The sequence below is a fragment of the Thalassophryne amazonica genome, chromosome 4, assembly GCF_902500255.1.
Source record: "Thalassophryne amazonica chromosome 4, fThaAma1.1, whole genome shotgun sequence".
Lineage (NCBI taxonomy): Eukaryota > Metazoa > Chordata > Actinopteri > Batrachoidiformes > Batrachoididae > Thalassophryne > Thalassophryne amazonica.
Genome location: NC_047106.1, coordinates 13069945 through 13092208, shown reverse-complemented (window position 1 = coordinate 13092208; position 22264 = coordinate 13069945). Strand labels below are relative to the sequence as shown.

The following is a 22264-nucleotide window of genomic DNA, read 5'->3' as shown; positions in this document are numbered from 1 at the left end:
CCTAAGGGAAGCATGTATAAAGTGAATAAAATTGGTCCTAGCACAGAACCTTGTGGAACTCCATAATTAACCTTAGTCTGTGAAGAAGATTCCCCATTTACATGAACAAATTGTAATCTATTAGATAAATATGATTCAAACCACCGCAGCGCATGCTCTAGTCTCTGTAATAAAATTTTATGGTCAACAGTATCAAAAGCAGCACTGAGGTCTAACAGAACAAGCACAGAGATGAGTCCACTGAGGCCATAAGAAGATAATTTGTAACCTTCACTAATGCTGTTTCTGTACTATGATGCATTCTAAAACCTGACTGAAACTCTTCAAATAGACCATTCCTCTGCAGGTGATCAGTTAGCTGTTTTACAACTACCCTTTCAAGAATTTTTGAGAGAAAAGGAAGGTTGGAGATTGGCCTATAATTAGCTAAGATAGCTGGGTCAAGTGATAGCTTTTTAAGTAATGGTTTAATTACTGCCACCTTAAAAGCCTGTGGTACATAGCCAACTAATAATTTAAGATCGAAGCATTAAATAATGGTAGGGCTTCCTTGAGCAGCCTGGTAGGAATGGGGTCTAATAGACATGCTGATGGTTTGGAGGAAGTAACTAATGAAAATAACTCAGAACAATCGGAGAGAAAGAGTCTAACCAAATACCAGCATCACTGAAAGCAGCCAAAGATAATGATACGTCTTTGGGATGGTTATGAGTAATTTTTTCTCTAATAGTTAAAATTTTATTAGCAAAGAAAGTCATGAAGTCATTACTAGTTAAAGTTAAAGGAATACTCGGCTCAATAGAGCTCTGACTCTTTGTCAGCCTGGCTACAGTGCTGAAAAGAAACCTGGGGTTGTTCTTATTTTCTTCAATTAGTGATGAGTAGTAAGATGTCCTAGCTTTACGGAGGGCTTTTTTATAGAGCAACAGACTCTTTTTCCAGGCTAAGTGAAGATCTTCTAAATTAGTGAGACGCCATTTCCTCTCCAACTTACGGGTTATCTGCTTTAAGCTGCGAGTTTGTGAGTTATACCATAGAGTCAGGCACTTCTGATTTAAAGCTCTCTTTTTCAGAGGAGCTACAGCATCCAAAGTTGTCTTCAATGAGGATGTAAAACTATTGACGAGATACTCTATCTCACTTACAGAGTTTAGGTAGCTACTCTGCACTGTGCTGGTATATGGCATTAGAGAACATAAAGAAGGAATCATATCCTTAAACCTAGTTACAGCGCTTTCTGAAAGACTTCTAGTGTAATGAAACTTATTCCCCACTGCTGGGTAGTCCATCAGAGTAAATGTAAATGTTATTAAGAAATGATCAGACAGAAGGGAGTTTTCAGGGAATACTGTTAAGTCTTCAATTTCCATACCATCAGTCAGAACAACATCTAAGATATGATTAAAGTGGTGGGTGGACTCATTTACATTTTGAGCAAAGCCAATTGAGTCTAATAATAGATTAAATGCAGTGTTGAGGCTGTCATTCTCAGCATCTGTGTGGATGTTAAAATCGCCCACTATAATTATCTTATCTGAGCTAAGCACTAAGTCAGACAAAAGGTCTGAAAATTCACAGAGAAACTCTCAGTAACAACCAGGTGGACGATAGATAATAACAAATAAAACTGGTTTTTGGGACTTCCAATTTGGATGGACAAGACTAAGAGTCAAGCTTTCAAATGAATTAAAGCTCTGTCTGGGTTTTTGATTAATTAATAAGCTGGAATGGAAGATTGCTGCTAATCCTCCGCCTCGGCCCGTGCTACAAGCGTTCTGGCAGTTAGTGTGACTCGGGGGTGTTGACTCATTTAAACTAACATATTCATCCTGCTGTAACCAGGTTTCTGTAAGGAAGAATAAATCAATATGTTGATCCATTATTATATCATTTACTAACAGGGACTTAGAAGAGAGAGACCTAATGTTTAATAGACCACATTTAACTGTTTTAGTCTGTGGTGCAGTTGAAGGTGCTATATTATTTTTTCTTTTTGAATTTTTATGCTTAAATAGATTTTTGCTGGTTATTGGTGGTCTGGGAGCAGGCACCGTCTCTACGGGGATGGGGTAATGAGGGGATGGCAGTTGGAGAGAAGCTGCAGAGAGGTGTGTAAGACTACAACTCTGCTTCCTGGTCCCAACCCTGGATAGTCACGGCTTGGAGGATTTAAGAAAATTGGCCAGATTTCTAGAAATGAGAGCTGCTCCATCCAAAGTGGGATGGATGCCGTCTCTCCTAACAAGACCAGGTTTTCCCCAGAAGCTTTGCCAATTATCTATGAAGCCCACCTCATTTTTTTGGACACCACTCAGACAGCCAGCAATTCAAGGAGAACATGCGGCTAAACATGTCACTCCCGGTCCAATTGGGGAGGGGCCCAGAGAAAACTACAGAGTCCGACAATGTTTTTGCAAAGTTACACACCGATTCAATGTTAATTTTAGTGACCTCCGATTGGCGTAACCGGGTGTCATTACCGCCGACGTGAATTACAATCTTACCAAATTTACACTTAGCCTTAGCCAGCAGTTTCAAATTCCTTCAATGTCGCCTGCTCTGGCCCCCGGAAGACAATTGACTATGGTTGCTGGTGTCGCTAACTTCACATTTCTCAAAACAGAGTCGCCAATAACCAGAGTTTGATCCTCGGTGGGTGTGTCGTCGAGTGAGGAAAAACGGTTAGAAATGTGAACGGACTGGCGGTGTACATGGGGCTTCTGTTTAGGGCTACGCTTCCTCCTCACAGTCACCCAGTCAGCCTGCTTTCCCGGCTGCTCGGGATCTGCCAGAGGGAAACTAACGGCGGCTAAGCTACCTTGGTCCGCACCGACTATAGGGGCCTGGCTAGCTGTAGAATTTTCCAGAATTGAAAATATGTTAAGAAACAAATGCAAATGAACCAATTCTGTAGGAGCAGGATATTTAATAAAATGTCCAAGGTTATGGAATAACAATAAAACTAAATGCTTTCATGTGCAACAGTGATGAATTGATGCAAATTCAGTATGTAAGTATGTCAATCACTGGCACTTGTGCATTTATGTCATTTTTTCATTGTACGAAACCTGTTTTTTTTTTTTTTCCTTACTCAATTATTAAATAAGGTGATATACAAAACTGGTTAATGTGCATTTGTTTCTGTGTAGGCTCTCAGTTGTCCAGGTGGTTTCCATAGTAGAGAAGCTTGAATCTTCGACTGGACTGGGTTGCTTGACGCGAGGACGTTTCGCTTCAAATCGCAGAAGCTTCCTCACCTAAAATTCTTGCTCTGGAAGTCTGACTTCTGTCTGACTCTTGTAGAGAAGATTAAAACAGAAGCCAACAAAAGCTGGAGTTTTAAACCTAACCAGACCCCTCCTACTGAGAGGCAAACTGCTACAGGCTAGTGACTAAACAATAGCTCTAATTAGCAACTATTGTGCTGTAGTTAGCACACCTAATGACAGGACAGCTGTCCCTCTAATGATGGGATGGATGCCTTTCTGATGGCTCCCTTAATGACGTGAATGACTCATTACCATGAACAAAAGACTTAAAGTCCTTTGACCTGAGTACCCCATTGTAAACAGGGGATAAAGTGTGTCTCAGACCCCCTCCCCGGTTAAGGCTGGGTTTCAAACGTTTCACAAAGAATGCTTCCTTGACCCCTCTCTCAAACCATTTCTTCTCTCTGGCTAATATTTTAACTTCCTTGTCCTCAAACATGTGTCTTTGAGGTGGAGGTGAACTGCAGACTGAGGTCCACTGGCGCCCTCTCTGCGGTGCTGGTATAGCCTTTTGTGTAAAGGTTGCTTCGTTTCACCTATGTAGTGTTCGTTACAGTTTTCCTGACATCTGACAGAATACACTACATTGCTCTGTTTGTAACTAGGGATCATGTCCTTAGGGTGAACTAATTTCTGTCTCAAGGTGTTAACCGGTTTAAAGTAAACTGGGATTCTGTGCTGTCTGAAGATCCTCTGTAGTTTTTCCCCTACTCCTGCTAAATAAGGGAGAGACACTCTTCTTCTTGTCTCCGTCTCCTGTCTCTGGTCTCTTTGTTCTCTGGGACTTCTGCACTTTGTCCAGGGACCATCGTGGGTACCCACATACTGTGAGGGCTTTCCGGACACGTTGTTGTTCTTTAGCCCTTCCCTCTGCAGTTGTGGGCACCTGTAGGGCTCTGTGTTGAAGCGTCCTGATCACCCCGAGCTTGTGTTCAAGGGGGTGGTTTGAGCCGAAGAGCAGATATTGGTCAGTGTGAGTTGGTTTTCTGTAAACCCCTGTCTGGAGCTGCCTGTTCTCTCCAATCGTAACATCACAGTCCAGGAAGGCTAAATGGTCGTTTCTGGCATCCTTACGTGTGAACTTGATATTGGCGTCCACCGAGTTGATGTGTTCTGTAAAGTCCTCAACTTGCTGTTGCTTGATTTTGACCCATGTGTCATCAACATATCTGAACCAGTGACTGGGAGAGATGACTTTTTGCTTATTATTTTAATTTCCCTAAAAGAAAAATGTTCAGATTTTGTTGTTGTTCAATTACTTTGTATATTTTAATATTCAGATTTTTACAAAAATGGATCATTTGCATTTATTACTTCACACAAATTCTGTGCTTAAAATCGAAAGGTGCCAACAATTTAAATCAGGATTATGTTGAATTTCAAAATGGTTATTTGGAATCAATTTAGAATTTTCAACTATGAACTTTTCCTGATGCCATATGCTTTTAAGTAAAACCTTTCATGCTCAACATGTACATTTTTTTTATTCTAAATTATCAGCTAGATTGGTTAAATAAGTAAATAAAGCTAGTATCTTATCTGTTAAAAATACAAAATAATGAAAGTCCAAATTTTATAGTTTTAAATTTAAATGTTCAATTTTGAAATCAGTCCAGTTGACCTGACACAACCTGATTGGACACCATGACCTGGATGACTGAGGATCTCCAGACACAGTCGAAGAGTTCCTGGGCCAACGCAACCTTCAGAGATGCAATTAAAACTTCAAACGAACAAGCCGGTCAACACCAAACAGTGCAGTTATTAAAAATAAAAAGTTTGTTGGGCGCCTATAGGCCACTAGGGGGTGTAGAAGAGCCATTAGTGTTACTTCATTTTAAATCCATTTCTTGGCTTTATGTTGTATATGTGACATTGGTGAACTGTGAAATACTGTCACATTCCATCACTATGGCTGAATTGCACTATTTATTATAGATGTTCAAATGTAAATTAAGATGTTTTTTAGGTTGTGCTAGAGTACAAAAGCCTAACCAGGGACGGGAGTTGTAAATTAGCACTTGTTGCTATACTCTGTATGCATCACATCAGCTTCCAGCAATCTGGTAATTAGAGGGGAAGCTTTTTCACCTTAAATAAATCATGCAATGAATTCTTCATAAGAGAACCCCCCCTAAAAAAAAATTAAACAAATAAGCAATACATTAATTTTCTGCTACTTATCCGGGTGCAGGTCCCAAAGGCAGCAGACTGTGACGCTGCCACCATGAAGCAAATAAACCAGCAGTGAAATAAATGAAGAATCAGTACCATTTATTGGGAAAAACAAACAAAGAAACAAAAAAAACAGAGAAGCAGAGGGTTTTAGTGTGTGATGCATGCAGGTGCATCCACAAGCACAGAGCATGCTGTACCTAAAGAGACGCTCTACAAGAAATCCTTGAGAGAGAGGTGTGCAAACGGGTCCTGTCCAGGGGCTCGGAGAGGACTCTGGCTGGAAGGACTAGATGCAGCAGAGGGCTGTTGTGGGAAGAGATACAGGAAGGCGGAGGACCAGAAGTCAGAGAGACTGGAGGAGGGATGAGGTCAGTTTACAGAACCTGTGAAAGGAGTAACTAAAAGAGCTGTCAGGGAAGACGGCGCCGTAACAAGGATGATGACTCAGTTTCTCTCTTCAAACTGTCATCATGGCCTCACATAATGAGTAACCATGGGCTGCATCGCAACACGATGGAGACACGGTGACCGTTAACGGCATAAATAGACATGGACATCACTGCACCCACCTGAGCACTAGACACCGAGCCAAATGGGTTTGGTGGCCTCATCACCGGCTGGCTGTACATCATGGTGGGCGGATTCATCATCGCCACGGAGCCCATTTGTGGAGGCTGCAGCACAAAAATGAAGTTATTTCTTTTCAGCTGAAGCAACTGTTTATTTGCCCAATAATTAGATGACTCAATGCATTGATACAGGGCGAAATCACAACATACGTCCCACCAAGAGACTGCACACGAGTAAAGTCTGAGCCTGAACCACCACCTGAGCAGGCACACCATCTTGAAGAGAGCCCTCGGATACAATGCCAGCTCTGATTAGGATAACTATAGAGCCTAGGGTGCAACTTCAGACCCCAGGTTTGGGGCCCATTGCATTCTATTAAAAAAGACATCAAAAATAAATGAAAAAACAAGGCAACAGCAGTCAGAGGGAACACTCCCTCAGGCATTTTTCATTATAGGAAGAAACCTCAAGCAGACCAGACTCAGTGGAGTGACCATCTGCTTTGGTCCCACTAATGAAATAAACCAACAAGAATCTGTCAAATGTGTGGTGAGAGAAATGTTGCAGTTAAGTCCAGCAATCACAGAGTGACTGAAAAGTCAACCAAGAGGTGAAGCGCAGAGACTCAATGAAACAGAACCCAGTAAGTGGTGACTCAAATACTGTGTCCGATTTAATCTGATTTATTTAGGCTCATGTATGAACACAGAAAGAAACCTGTGGTCAGCCTGGCAACAAGTCAACGCAACATTAACCAAAGGGGAAAGAGTAAAACACGCAAATCAACATCGCAGGTGAAACATGCAGCAAAAGCCACATTTCCACCAAAAAGCAATGTCAGAAAATGTTCCTGACAGCCACCAGACACACTGCTCTCAAGTAGGCAGTGTGACTGTGTGTCGATGTTAGCTGCTCACGTGATTAGCAAGACCGCGTGTGGGTGGAGCTATGCACCCACACGCGGATGTAAAAAAGTATTTTATCCATGTAGGCTTTTGTCAAGTGTGACCCTAATGGTTTCTAATATCCAGAGATAAAATATTTCTGGGTGGACACCAGTTATTTATACCAAACATGGAATGTTTGACTACAGACAGGATCTGTGAAAGAAGACAAGAAGCAAAATGTTCGACCACATCACAGCCATTTTGGTGTCTCTTTACTGGCTTCCTGTCACTGTGAGGCTGGATTTTAAGGTTCTGCTATTAACCTATAAAATTATACACGGACTAGCACCTCCCTGGTTAGGTTAGACCCTACTTGTGTGAAGCACCTTGAGGCAGCTTTGTAATGATTTGGCACAATATAAAATGTAATAAATTGAAATTGAAAATTGAAGATGGATGTATTGCTGGAATGACTGTGTCCAACGATGACTTAGGATGCCCACATTTCGGTTGGCTGGGGCAGACAGATAGTTACCGTTTAGAGGTGGGGATGGGCCGTTTGTCGGCTGAATGGTTGTCATCCAAGACTAGTGGTTCAGAACGAATGTGAGCCAAGGATTAATTGCAGAGTTTACACGTGGGATTTCATGTCATGGTGACTTGTTTTTAATTTGATTACTGCATTAATTTTGCTGCAGTTACAGTAAAATCACAGAGTGGAAGAAATGCACCTGCGCTATGCTCACATAGCTTTTATGACTAAAAAAAAAAAAAAAAAAAATCTCAAGTTAAGGGGTTGAGGACAAAATGACTGTTGTCTCTTGTCTGTGCAGCCATGAGTCCACTGAACAGAGTGTCACACTCCAAGCGCGTGCACAGCCATGGTGGCTGAAAGTTCACAGCTCTGGAAAAATACATGTTCCTGACTGTTTCCAAGTGTCTGCCTGCCAGGATCAGTGGGTAGGATGAAAGTATTTATCCAGAAAGGGTTACAAATAAAATGATAATTGTTACCTTCTCAATATAGACATCCTCATTACTTGTGGGAAAAAAGTTGAAGCTATAAACTCAGATGGGTTTTGCTCCTTTTTTTGTACCTTCATGATTTTTCACCAAGGCTATTTTTTAATTCACAGATACTGTTCATATTGCAATTTAAAACAACAATTAAATACAGTAAAACCCGCCTAAATGTCATCATATAAACCAGATATTCTCACTCGGACAAAAGCAAAAGTCTCAATGCTTCTGTATGGCTTTCCAGTAATAAACACTATATAAAACAGATTTTGTATAATGGATTTTCACTTATATCGAACAAAACGTCCCGTCCGATCACAATGCATTAGCATTAAAAATCCCCCGCATATACCGGAAAGTGCAGTCTGGACGTGTCCAGTAACAGGTACGAAATGAAGTTCCGCACCGGCATTTGTTGATTTGAGGAAAGTGGGTATCGTATTTCCTTGATTAAAAGACCGGCCATTTATTTTTTTCAAACTGTGCTCAGACACGGTACCTAAATGAGGCAGGACTTTATTCAAGTCTGGTGATTATTAATAACATGCTGCTTGTTGCCTGCAGTGTAATATGGCGTTAAGTTTTATACATATCTCTGGGTGTGACAAACTAAACCATTTTAGATCAGAACCCTGTGCATGGCTGCAAACCCGTCCACCTGCTAAATTGGGCTGTGATTTGTCACTTTTCTGTTTTCACTCCGTCCTCTCTGATCATATTGTAAGAGTTTTTGCAGTGCGCACGCAGATTACATTTCGATCAGGGATCACATACGTTTGGCAGAAAAGTCCACAAATATGACTTCACAACACAAAGCCAGAAATAGATGCTCAAATGACCTACAATTCATGGAGAAAATTGTTCGTACCGTAGATTTGGAGGTTGATGATTGTTTTATACATGTAATGGATTTTGTCCATTTTATACATATAACTTAATTTCATTACTCATGAAGTTATTTTTAAAAATAAAAAAGTAGCATCTTTTTTTTGCTGTGCCAAAAAATGATGAAATCCATGGCTTTAAAAACCCTCACATCCAATCAGAGCTGCGGTTTTTGTGACCCATGACACCCGTATCCAAGACCCAAGGTGGTTTTGTGATGTGGTGGATGCGGTGAAAATGCAGCACTGGTGCATATCCCCAGAGGTGATACAGACATCCACTGCCCTAAAGTGGGAACTTCAAAAACACACATTTGCCATCATACTTACCATGCCATATCCCATCATGCCTGTGGGTGTGGTTGCAGGAAAAGCCATTATTGACGGCGGCTGCACAGACAAACAGGCCAGTGACAACACAGCCAAAAATGACATGACTGATTATCAATGATTGGCAGTTATTTTACTATCAATCGGCTCATCCTTTCAGCTCTATAATAATCTACGAGCAGGTGTCGGTGAAAGAGGAGACGGTAACAAATCAACGACAGTAAAAAGCCTATGTGCGTCACCATAGAAACAGGGTTCCAGGTTGTGGTTGGTGCCGCCTTGGGCTGCCAGTTGGTGCCGCCGGTCATCCTCTTCTCACCGGGCTGGCTCCAGTGAATGTCACTGCAGATGAGGACAGTTAATGTCAGCCGCCTCTGAATACACAGTGATCGTCTGCTTAAAACCAGCAACAACTTACTTTTTTGTTGTTCCGTTTCCGATGCCGAGATCTAGAAAAGAAAAGAAAATTCAAAGTATAGCTGTTGGTCATCCATCATCATCATACTGTTAACAGGTGGCACCACATTCTCATTCTTCATTTCTCCTTTTTGCTTCCATCACATCACTCACTTTTAGGTCAATCGAGCACCACAGGATGGAGGTACAGCACAGAGAACGTAAAAATGATTTGTTGCAGCCAAATCACAATCTGATGGGCAATTCCATGTTGTAAAAGCTCACAGGACAATTTTTTTTTTTAAATTGGGGAAAATAGTGTTTGAAATTGTAAGAGCAAATATTCACTTGTGCAGAAAGAAATTTCAGTTACAATGATGTGGTGAAGGTTAGCTATACCATGTCAAAGCATATTTTCATGTTTTTCTCTCATCAAAATGTGAATGATTTGGGCTCATTTTCTATCTGTTGCATAAACTGATTTTTCATCCTCTGCAAAAAGCATATTATTGTTTTGTGTTAATGAGAACACTGCACACCTCAGTTGAAGTGCGACATCGGTTCCCAGCACTGCACCTGCTTTGGCCGAGAAATCATAAAAATACCAACATAACCTAATATTAAGCTGTCAAATTATACAATATGGCCATTGCCAGTCAAAGTACATTGTTTTATCAGCAGAAATCTGTTGTTTGTAACTTTAACTATAGAGTGACATACTGTAATGCCAGTCACGTAACGTCAGTCACGCATAATTATGCAATCATTCAGTTATGCCTTTGATTTGTAACATGGCAAGGGGCAGCAGATGGCAGTTGCTTGCACCTTATATCCTAGAATAAAAGAGTTGTTAACCCTGTATGGGGCAGCACGGTGGGTTAGTGGTTAGCACTGTTGCCTCACAAGAAGGTCATAGGTTCAATTCCCACCTGTGGCCTTTTTGTGTGGATTTTGCGTGTTCTCCCTGTGTTGCGTGGGTTTCTCTGGGTGCTCCGGCTTTCTCCCCACATTCAAAGACATGCAGGTTTCGGTGGACTGGATATTTTAAATTGTTCGTTGGTGTGCATGTGTTTGTTTGTCTATATGTGACCCTGGGACAGACTGGCATCCTCTCAAGCTCTATGACTGCTGGGATAGGCTCCAGCCCCCTTGGAGTAAGCGGCTGAACGTGAATGAGTGAGTGAACCCTGCATAGTTTGAAGACAAAGTTGCAAGCAAGTTCATGAATTTTCTTAATGGCAGTTTTTTTTGTAGCATCAGTCACGCCCATAGTATTGAGTATCACCAACTTGTATTAAGCACCGACATTTCCTAACCCTACCAAGTAGACCGTGTCCCCTATTATGTCTTCCACAAGATAGGAACACTCAGGGGCTGTATGTTTTAAGTCCCGGTCACTTCGAAAGGCCTGCTTCCTCTCTGAATGTAATGTCAGTCACCGTGTTACCCTGATGCATACACAAAGTATCGGCCCTTCCAACCTTTTGAAATATTAAAGGTGCGTTGTACACATAACCAAGACGCGTTACGAATGTCATTTTTCTGTCATTCGTGACAACATTCCTTAGATTCTTAATGTGACCTTAACGCATCTGAATAGGTTTCTTAATAGTGCGGTGTTGGTGCGTGATATTCTTGATATTCATGGAGCAAACGTTTTTGCCTGTCACAAAAAAATCTTCCACGAATGTCACACCCACCCCTCATTTCGTCTCACGTTGTGGAGGTCGCAACTGAGCGTGTTGATCCGTCTTGATGAGTACTGATCCTTAATAGAAAGTGACAACGTTCGTAGTGGTTCCTGTGATGGTTCTTGGAGCCCAAACTGTCACGCGTTATTACGAAGTGACACAAACTGTCAAACTTGTAACGCGGCGTCACATTTTCACCTGCACGCCACGACAAATCACTTTTCTGTCACGTGCGCACAATTGAACCTCGGCTCCAAATGTCGTTCCACGTTCCTGCTGAAGCGCCTCAGGACGCTCCTGCAGGTGTTCCACCTGCTGTTGTAACCGATGAACGGGAGAACGAGTCGGAACCAGAGGAGCGAGAGGAGACTCACGTGCAGGCAGACATCTCTGCACCTCCTCCAGTCTGGCGGAGGAAGAAGCGCGCGCACAATTAAACCCTGCTGCACAACATTCAGTTTGATTGCTGACACCAAGTCGGCTAAAAGTCTAATTTCAGCGCTCTTCAGCGCGCTCCTGCAGGTGTTCCACCTGCTGCATGCGCCTGATGTTTGGGAAAATGGGTTAGACGAGAGCTGCATGAAGCCACACATCTGGCTCTGTCCTCCTCCTCCTCTCTGCGCCACTCCATGGCAGAGCCCAACTACGCATGCAGTCACAAAGTTCTTCTGAAAAACTGGAGCGATCTGAATTCGGTTGGATGAATATGGGTGTGTGTGTGTGTGGAAACAATTCACCTCGTTCACAACGTGACAGAACTTAACGATGCGCTGTTACGTGCAATAGCGCGCAACAACGCGGAACACTATTCTTGACCGTGCGTAATGGTTCCTGATAATTCTCCAGCAACACGTGCCATTAATCGTAACGCGTGGTAACAGGTTGCAGCAGTTCCTGAGGACACCTGACGCCTCTGCCCCGAATCATCATATTTGTGATCAGCGGCCAAGAATGTGTACTTCATGGCATTCGTGACTTGTCGTCGTTATGTGTAAACGCAGCATTACATTTGTTCAAACTGACAAAACACAAATGGTGTAATTTCACTAAATTTCTGGACATTTATAAGGACTCATACTGCATACTGTGGCGTTTTTCTCGTAGGCAGAAATGTCTTACAGCCATCTCGAAATCTGCTGAGAGAAAGCATGCACATGAACATGTGCATTTAGTCATACTTACTGCCAACAAGGTTCGCCAGGGAGGAGTCAAGGTCATCTGACACTAGCTTCTCCGGCTGCTGACTGGACGGCTGGTTCGAGCCAGCAAGAGTGGGTTTGAGAATCCCCCCAGTGATGTCTGAAAAGACGACACACTGATCAAACAACAAATTCTGAAACACAACAGCAGACACAGTCCAAGGCAAATTTCCTTTGAGACAAACTTTTTATCTTAAATTGCTCACACATTTGTGACTTAAAAAGTTTAGCTACATTTTTTTTCAATAACCTGAAGTAAACATTTAATGCAATATTAAAAATATGCAAACACACTGACAAAGACATATATACAACCCCTGGCAAAAATTATGGAATCACCGGCCTCGGAGGATGTTCATTCAGTTGTTTAATTTTGTAGAAAAAAAGCAGATCACAGACATGACACAAAACTAAAGTCATTTCAAATGGCAACTTTCTGGCTTTAAGAAACACTATAAGAAATCAAGAAAAAAGATTGTGGCAGTCAGTAATGGTTACTTTTTTAGACCAAGCAGAGGAAAAAAATATGGAATCACTCAATTCTGAGGAAAAAATTATGGAATCACCCTGTAAATTTTCATCCCCAAAACTAACACCTGCATCATATCAGATCTGCTCGTTAGTCTGCATCTAAAAAGGAGTGAACACACCTTGGAGAGTTGTTGCACCAAGTTGGACTGACATGAATCATGGCTCCAACACGAGAGATGTCAATTGAAACAAAGGAGAGATTATCAAACTATTAAAAGAGAGTAAATCATCATGCAATGCTGCAAAAGATGTTGGTTGTTCACAGTCAGCTGTTGTCAAAACTCTGGACCAAATACAAACACCATGAGAAGGTTGTTAAGGCAACATACTGGTAGACCAAGGAAGACATCAAAGTGTCAAGACAGAAAACTTAAAGCAATATGTCTCAAAAAACGAAAAATGCACAACAAAACAAATGAGGAACGAATGGGAGGAAACTGGAGTCAACGTCTGTGACCGAACTGTAAGAGACCGCCTAAAGGAAAAGGGATTTACATACAGAAAAGCTAAACGAAAGCCATCATTAACACCTAAACAGAAAAAAAAACAAGGTTACAATGGGCTAAGGAAAAGCAATCGTGGACTGTGGATGACTGGATGAAAGTCATATTCAGTGATGAATCTCGAATCTGCATTGGGCAAGGTGATGATGCTGGAACTTTTGTTTGGTGCCGTTCCAATGAGATTTATAAAGATGACTGCCTGAAGAGAACATGTAAATTTCCACAGTCATTGATGATATGGGGTTGCATGTCAGGTAAAGGCACTGGGGAGATGGCTGTCATTACATCATCAATAAATGCACAAGTTTACGTTGATATTTTGGACAATTGAAAGGATGTTTGGGGATGATGAAATCATTTTTCAAGATGATAATGCATCTTGCCATAGAGCAAAAACTGCGAAAACATTCCTTGCAAGAAGACACGTAGGGTGAATGTCATGGCACAGGGTCAATGTCAACGAGCAGATCTGATTTGATGCAGGTGTTAGTTTTGAGGATGAAAATTTACAGGGTGATTCCATAATTTTTTCCTCAGAATTGAGTGATTCCATATTTTGTTCCTCTGCTTGGTCTAAAAAAGTAACTGTTACTGACTGCCACAATCTTTTTTCTTGATTTCTTATAGTGTTCTTAAAGCCAGAAAGTTGCCATTTGAAATGACTTTAGTTTGTGTTATGTCTGTGATCTGCTTTTTTTCTACAAAATTAAACAACTGAATGAACATCCTCCGAGGCCGGTGATTCCATAATTTTTGCCAGGGGTTGTAGATACTGATTCTGAATAGTGATTTTTTTTTTTTTTTTTAAGCTACCACACTTTGGCCATGTGGCCTGTTTCTCAGTGCATCATCCAGCATGCAGGTGTCTGACTTTGAGGACCCCAAAAGTTGTAGAAAGACAAGGGGACGCCTACGTTTCACCTGGCTGCAGCAGAGAGACGGTTATTGTAGAGATGTGGACTAGATGTGGACTTGATTTTCTACTGCTTATCCAGGTCTGGGTCGCGGTGGCAAGAGGCCAACCAGCTCATTCCACACTTGCCTAACAAGTCCTGTAACACTACCAGGGGGACCCCAAACCATTGCCAAGCCAGCTAGGAAACATAACCCCTCCAAAACATGTCCTGGGTCTTCTCCAGGGTCTCCTCCCAGTTGGACGTGCCTGGAAGACCTCCCTAAAGAAAAGACCAGGAGGTACCCTCACCAGATATCAAAACCACCTCAGCTGGGTTCTTCTGATGCGAAGAAGTAGCGGCTCTACTCAGAGTCCCTCCTGGATAGTCGAGCTTCTCACACTGTCCTTGAGTGTAAGGCCAGACACCAGGATGGAGGAATCTCATTTTCACCGCTTCTATCCACGATCTTGTTCTTTTGGTCATTACCCAAATTTCATGACCATAGGTGAGGACAGGAGCATGGTGTGCTTATTTCAATGCCATGTCCAAATCCTAATCCTATGTCAACCAAAGCCAGGTGATCTAAAATATGCATTAACCCTTTATTAAAAATGAACTTTACTTTAGGGAAACAGACCTATTGGACAAAATGATGATGGTGTGTTGCAAAGTTGTTTAAATGTATCAATGTTTATGTTAACATTCCAAAAAGCTAGACTGAACAATTAAACCTTAATAAATAAATTAAATCCTCACCGTCAGAGTTGAGGCTGTTGCTTCCTGTGGCTTTGGCTCCAAAAACAGACTCAAAGTCCACCTGGAGACCTCCTGCTGACTGATGGGGAGGAGCCTGTGGCGTCGAGTAGCCTTCAGGAGCAGATGGAAACACACAAAACTCAAACATGGCGGCTGCAGTCGTAGAGCTACAGAATAATTTATTCATGTCACTCTATCAGATCCAGTATTTCTGATGGTGCCTCCAGCTGAAGACTGATCACACCATTTAAAACCATGCAATTCCAGTCCTGACCACTATGTGTCCCTGATGTGTTTGTATTTTTCTCCAGTCATGCTGCATTCACATGTTGATGGCAAAAAATCCATCATACTAGTTTTGTTACAGCAGAATTATTGTCGTCTACAGCGGCAGACTGTAGATGGTGATGTCACTGAAGTTATTGTACTTGGCCCCACAAATCTTAGAAACATGGTGTCTAACCAGATCCTTACTCTGGATGGCATTACCCTGACCTCTAGTAATACTGTGAGAAATCTTGGAGTCATTTTTGATCAGGATATGTCATTCAAAGCGCATATTAAACAAATATGTAGGACTGCTTTTTTGCATTTACGCAATATCTCTAAAATCAGAAAGGTCTTGTCTCAGAGTGATGCTGAAAAACTAATTCATGCATTTATTTCCTCTAGGCTGGACTATTGTAATTCATTATTATCAGGTTGTCCTAAAAGTTCCCTAAAAAGCCTTCAGTTAATTCAAAATGCTGCAGCTAGAGTACTGACGGGGACTAGAAGGAGAGAGCATATCTCACCCATATTGGCCTCTCTTCATTGGCTTCCTGTTAATTCTAGAATAGAATTTAAAATTCTTCTTCTTACTTATAAGGTTTTGAATAATCAGGTCCCATCTTATCTTAGGGACCTCGTAGTACCATATCACCCCAATAGAGCACTTCGCTCTCAGACTGCAGGCTTACTTGTAGTTCCTAGGGTTTGTAAGAGTAGAATGGGAGGCAGAGCCTTCAGCTTTCAGGCTCCTCTCCTGTGGAACAGCTCCCAATTCAGATCAGGGAGGACAGACACCCTCTCTACTTTTAAGATTAGGCTTAAAACTTTCCTTTTTGCTAAAGCTTATAGTTAGGGCTGGATCAGGTGACCCTGAACCATCCCTTAGTTATGCTGCTATAGACGTAGACTGCTGGGGGGTTCCCATGATGCATTGTTTCTTTCTCTTTTGTTCTGTATGCACCACTCTGCATTTAATCATTAGTGATCGATCTCTGCTCCCCTCCACAGCATGTCTTTTTCCTGGTTCTCTCCCTCAGCCCCACCAGTCCCAGCAGAAGACTGCCCCTCCCTGAGCCTGGTTCTGCTGGAGGTTTCTTCCTGTTTAAAAGGGAGTTTTCCTTCCCACTGTAGCCAAGTGCTTGCTTACAAGGGGTCGTTTTGACCGTTGGGGTTTTACATAATTATTGTATGGCCTTGCCTTACAATATAAAGCGCCTTGGGGCAACTGTTTGTTGTGATTTGGCGCTATATAAAAAAATTGATTGATTGACTTTTCCGTGCTAAAGAAGGGAACAATAAGTTATTGAATTGAAAGACAAAACAGAGTTTTAGTGTTTTACACAATGTCACATTAAACACAGGAAGCTCTGGCTCTGGTTGTTGACACCTTGTGACACTACAGGGTAATTTATGTCAGGAGCGTCCCACATGATTACATTTTAGCCGATATAAAACCCGTCATCTCTGCAGTAAAACAGTCTCTTTCTCTGTCTTTCCTCATTGTTCAAAGTAAAACAAACTTACATTTTAAAATTTTGACAGAACTGTTGCAGCAGTGGTGGAATTTTCCAATGTCCTTTGTTTGGAAACAGTGGAACATCCCATTTGTACGGCGTACAGCCAACATATGAATGCAGCATCACCTGATCAACTCCCATGATCCTTGGGAGGCATTTGCAGTTTTGCTCATTTCTCTCCCTGCTTTAATGCACCAGCGCACATCCAAAACCAGAAGACAGTTTCAGCAGCAGGTGACACTACAGACATTAAAACATGACCAATAATTATGACAGGTAATTTGCAATGTTTTTCTCAGGGTATAATACCAAACTCTTCTTTTTCCAATGTGCTGCTTAAAATAGAAAATTGATTTTTTTCAGTAATAAATCCTGCACATCCTTTGAGCCGATTCAAACCGACAACATCATACTCAATAATTTCCTGTTCAGACTGACTGGATGCTGGTTTTTGGTTTCTGCTCTGGACGAGGAGACGCTGGTGACAGTTTTCAACAGAATATAAAATGGATTTTCCATGACAGGTTACTCTACCTCTGAACAGAGCTGCTACAGTAGAGGGCTCAGTGGGGAAGGGAGCCTGGTGTGGGAGGTGCTGGGAAACGGACACTGGACCACAGAAGGAGTCTGACAAGCCACAAGAGGCAGGAACACAAAGAGAGAGAGACACTAAAAGGAAAGGGAGTTCAAGGCTGGCCAAGAGACAGGTGGGACAATCCAGCAATACAAACAGAGAGAAGACAGCTCACACGGATTTACACCCCACGTGTTAATCACTGCACAAAATTCAGCGTCTTTTAAGCAATGTTTCAGGGCTCTATTTGACAGGCATGAACACAATGACCACAGAGAAACTGTCATTTTCAATCAAATAGGCACAGCAGTATATGTGCAAAATAGTATGAAGCTGAATATCCAGAACCTGGGAAAAAAGTTTAAGCCTCTCGGAATAGACATTAAAATGATTTATGATATCAAATCCAAAATCTGAGGTTCTTTACACAATAATTACGTACAAGATCTTTATGTTTTCCATGTCCGAATAATATGCCTGATGGACAAACAACAAACTAGCAGGTTGACTTTTATGAAAACTGGTGTAAAGGGCCAAACATGGAACAAAGGAAGGATAGATTCTGGACTCCTCCACACTTTCATATTCAATTCAGTGTGAAAGTGTGTTCAAACTCTTGAATGGATAGTCTCGTGAAGCAGATAATGGGAAATGTGCATTTGGTAGTACAAGTACCAAACCTGACATGGCGATTCTCATATTACTCATCTGATTGATTGGCCACTTGAATAATCAAGATGGTAGACATTTTCCAAGATGGCTGCCAAAAAGACCTACTGAAAATCAATTATTGCATAGAAATGTTCCAATTTGATTAAAATGGCACTGACATAAAATTCCATTTAGTTATATGTTATTTTATTTGCTATTTGTTGTATTTACTGTGTTGTATTTTGTCTATGTGCCAAATTAGAGGGATGTTTATTACATTTAGTATTAATGAGTTCCACCCAGCATGTCTGAAATTGTTCAGCTCCTGAAACTACTGCATGTAGGCCTATTAGAAAGGTCTTCAGGGTGGAATATATTGCTTTGTCATTCTTAATATCTGCAGTCAACACGATCAAATGCCAATTTATGTCACTGAGTGTGTCATATTGCTGTTGCAATGCAAAAAAAAATAAATCTGGCATCTTTGACAACCTAAACTTTGACACCAAGATCACACAAATCAAATAAGCAATGAAATTTTTGAGAAAAAAATATTTTGGGGTTGATTTGATGGCCATCGTGGAGTTATGCGCCATCTTTGATTTCACTGATGCCGTATAAAAGACCTATTGTGATTGGAGCATTTCAATGCAAAACGTTATTGTGTGTGTGTGTGTGTGTGCGGGGGGAGACCAACAACCACCAACCAATGAAAGCTGGAAATGCCTATGTTGGAAGAATGGTCTATTGGCCTTGACAGCGGTGTGCTTTCTCAAGCTTTAAAAATAATTATACAATAAATCAGGGCTGTGAAATGAAAATTGTGAAATCCGAGGGAAATTCGCAGGGGGTCTGGGGGCGCACCCCCCGAGGAGCCGGGGTCTAGGGCCTTTTGGGGCCCCAGAAACCAAATTAAATTTTCATCTACTGATACATTTTCAACATCTCCTGGAAGAACAAATCTCAAAATTAGTGGATATTTAAATGATCCTAGATTCAACCTTTCATTTGAACCGTCAATGATCATGTTGAAATAACAGAAAACAACGTGGAAGTAGGACCTGAAATGAGTTTCCTTTTAATTGTAAACCAAATGATGTATTAACTCAGAACAATTAAACTACATGAAATTCATGAAGACTGAAAAGACTGTTACAGCATTTCAAAAACCACAGCTAAAGCTTGGAGAATACTTTAAAAATCATGGTAAAATTTCAATAACATACCTTACAGTAAAAAAGCCACACATTCTTGTGTAAATTCCTGTAAATCCACTCAAAGCCACAGTATCTTTTTTCCCATGAAACAAGTCTACATTAATAAAAACTAATTTACATTGTTGTGTAAATTCATGTAGCCTAAATTCATTCAAAGCCACAATGTCTTTTTTTTCAATGAAAGTCTAGATTAATGAAAGAAAAAAAAAGGCACATAATCTTTTCTGAAATCCTGTTTGAACAGCACAATGTTTATTGTCCAGAGAGAAAAAAAATTCTTACCTGTTCGCTTTTCCCGTTTATCTTTCAGGTGTGTTGATGAAGCCAGCAACAATTCCACGGATTCTTGTCCTTATCACACTTTTTCAAACCGTCTTTCTCGCCATCTTCGCTCTGTCTGATGTCGCTCCGTGACACAGACATGCTGCAAAATTCTTCTTTTAAAAACTTGAAAGTTCTAAAAGTTTGCGATGTCCACATGCTACGTTTAGCTACGTTTCGCACAGTGTCGCCGCAGCAACCAACCAGCCCCGCTTTACGACAACTGTCGTAACAGCCAGGCTTTGAGTGGCATTTATTCTCCTCGAAACTCCGCGAATCAGAGGAAACTGATTTGTATCTGTAACACACAGATCAGTGTCCGCGGACATATAAAACTTGCATGATGTCATTAAAAAAAGAACACTTTGCGGTAAGCATTTTAAAAACTCAGTAACGATCACGATTAAAGAGTACAACACTAACACCCCCGCCCCCCTCCCCATGATGAAATCCGCGGAATCCCGTGGATCTGCGGAATTTTCACAGCCCTGATAAATTAAAAAAAAAAAAAAGCATTTAAATTCAAAGTGAAAAATCTCTCCAAAACGATATACATTATACAGCTTTATAAACATCTGGATAACAGATTACATAAAGACTCATCCTTATTGTAATACAGCTGTGGACAGTTAGCGTTACGCAATCAGGAGATGGACTCAAGAAGCCGCTCAATGTTTCTTACAATTTAATAAAATTCATTTAATATTTAAATCCCAATCTGACTACAGTAGACAGTCCTCAAACAGTGAGAGACGAAAGTAAACTTTGTGGTCAAGGAAACACCAAATAATTGTGGCACTGCTTTGTAGTGGCCATCATGCTGCCATGACAACAAAGCCCTAAGACTTGCAGAAAATCAAACACTAAAACAAAGACGACAACAAGCTTAAAGGGGGATTAAAACAGTCAACATCAAAAAGAGAGCCCTTAGCTTTTGTACAGTAGTCTATGTTTGCCAAAGCTCAGGAAACATAGGCTGAGATGGTGCAATCGTAGTACCTGAGACGGAGGGTTCTATCCGCACTGTGCGTTTGTAATTGGTTGAAACAGATGGGTTTGTGTCAAAAAAGGGATTGTAATGATCTGGAGAATCAAACATAGTGTAGGTAAAAGAAGAACAGACTTCAACTTAAAGCTCTACGGTACGTTTCTGCTTCAAAACACCACAAGGGTTCTGGTCCATAACAGAACAATTAAGGTCGGTGTGGACAGACAACAGAAGAAATGAGAATTTACAGCTTTGCAGACATCAACACAGTCAGCATGCGGGTTAGTCATGCTAAAAAGAAAACAGAGACATGAGAAAGCGCCACGACTTCTGAGAAGAAAGAAAGAAAAAAAGCCGTCGTTACCACCAAACATTTCATGAGCGGATGTCCTAGAAGAAAAGCTAACACCGTCTGAAGACACGACAGGTACGTGAGTGGCATCGACAACGACTTTGGACAGGAAAGGGTTAAGGTTTGGCATGGAATCATCTCCCGCGTCAGCAGAAGTAAAAGGATCTACGCAGGCAGAGGAAAGAGAGACAGAGTTGAGAAAAAGAGGTGGACATCAATCAGACAACGTCCAGAGAAGAAGAGCATGCAGAAAAGCATAATCGAAGATGCAGAGACCACGCCCCCACCTGCCCACGCCGTCGCTGCAGGACGTCCTGTGGAGTCTGACTGCACGGAGGGCTGAAAAGACGACTGCAGTTCAAAAAGGTTGCTTTCCATCTTCAAAGCACTGCAGAAAAAAAACATAGCTTTAATCTTTTTTAGACAATTCAGTCATCGTTGATTTGAAAGCAATTTCACACGTTGCTTATATCACGTCAATTATCAAAACAATGAGCAAACACTGAACATGTATCCTCATTATCAGTTAAACTTGTTGAACATTGATGGTGGAAAGGTGTTTAAATTGCGTTGAGCCTGACGGTGACTGTACTCACAGTGGCAGACAGGCTAATGCTAACAATAATGTACATAAACCCTAACCCCAACCCCGCTAAAACACAAACCTGCATTGACAAAATAATGTTGAATTTTAAATGCAGCTCTCCAATTTGTTGTTATAACATTGTTACCTGTCAACTTCTTGAACCTTTATTTAGGTTTGCAAGTTGAAAGAAAAACTGTTCTCAAAAAATTATTCAAAATGAAGCTCAAATCTGCATTTTTTTCCCCCCAAACTCATTCTGATTTCTCACAATATAGATTTTTGGTATCTACTACTATAAGCAACATATTCGTCATTGTGCTCCACAACAGTCTGTACTCAAGGTTCTTGAAATAGAGCAATATCTCCACCCAGTGGACAATTACCATTAATGCAGGCACAGTAGACTTTCACAAGAGCTCCAGTTGATAATACATTTCTGTAGAGACTATTTACAGCGCCCCACAGCGACGATAAGCAAGCTGTCTGGAACTATCCTACTATAATTTGTTTGTACGACTGTTTGTTTATGCACAGCATTATTCTGCCAACAGCTCCACTTAAACGGGTCAAATTGCTGCCAAACTTTGCCAAGGAATGGATTATTATCATGGTCTTCCGGACTGGGTATTGTCAAGTTCAAATTTTGTGCCACTGTCAAGTGCAGGCCAGTTCCTTTCT

At 41.3% G+C, this 22264-nt stretch overlaps 1 protein-coding gene across 11 annotated transcripts in view; it reads right to left on the bottom strand.

Annotated features, from left to right (window-relative positions):
- Nucleotides 1-22264, bottom strand: part of picalmb (phosphatidylinositol binding clathrin assembly protein b) — a 48589-nt gene that overhangs the window by 2420 nt on the left and 23905 nt on the right. For 2 of the 11 annotated variants that reach the window (XM_034169094.1, XM_034169096.1), the window contains 11 exons: nucleotides 21288-21388; nucleotides 21013-21165; nucleotides 20660-20743; nucleotides 17432-17524; nucleotides 15111-15221; nucleotides 12408-12524; nucleotides 9557-9587; nucleotides 9381-9480; nucleotides 9139-9198; nucleotides 6017-6121; nucleotides 5645-5750 (listed from right to left, as the gene is read on the bottom strand). In XM_034169094.1, coding sequence (XP_034024985.1) covers nucleotides 5658-5750; nucleotides 6017-6121; nucleotides 9139-9198; nucleotides 9381-9480; nucleotides 9557-9587; nucleotides 12408-12524; nucleotides 15111-15221; nucleotides 17432-17524; nucleotides 20660-20743; nucleotides 21013-21165; nucleotides 21288-21388 — 1048 coding nt within the window. In that variant the 3' untranslated portion in view covers nucleotides 5645-5657. Of the gene's footprint in view, nucleotides 1-5644; nucleotides 5751-6016; nucleotides 6122-9138; nucleotides 9199-9375; nucleotides 9481-9552; nucleotides 9588-12407; nucleotides 12525-15110; nucleotides 15222-17431; nucleotides 17525-20659; nucleotides 20744-21012; nucleotides 21166-21287; nucleotides 21389-22264 lie in introns of those variants that run through there. The other 9 variants (XM_034169100.1, XM_034169105.1, XM_034169102.1 and 6 more) reach the window with 7 other exon arrangements.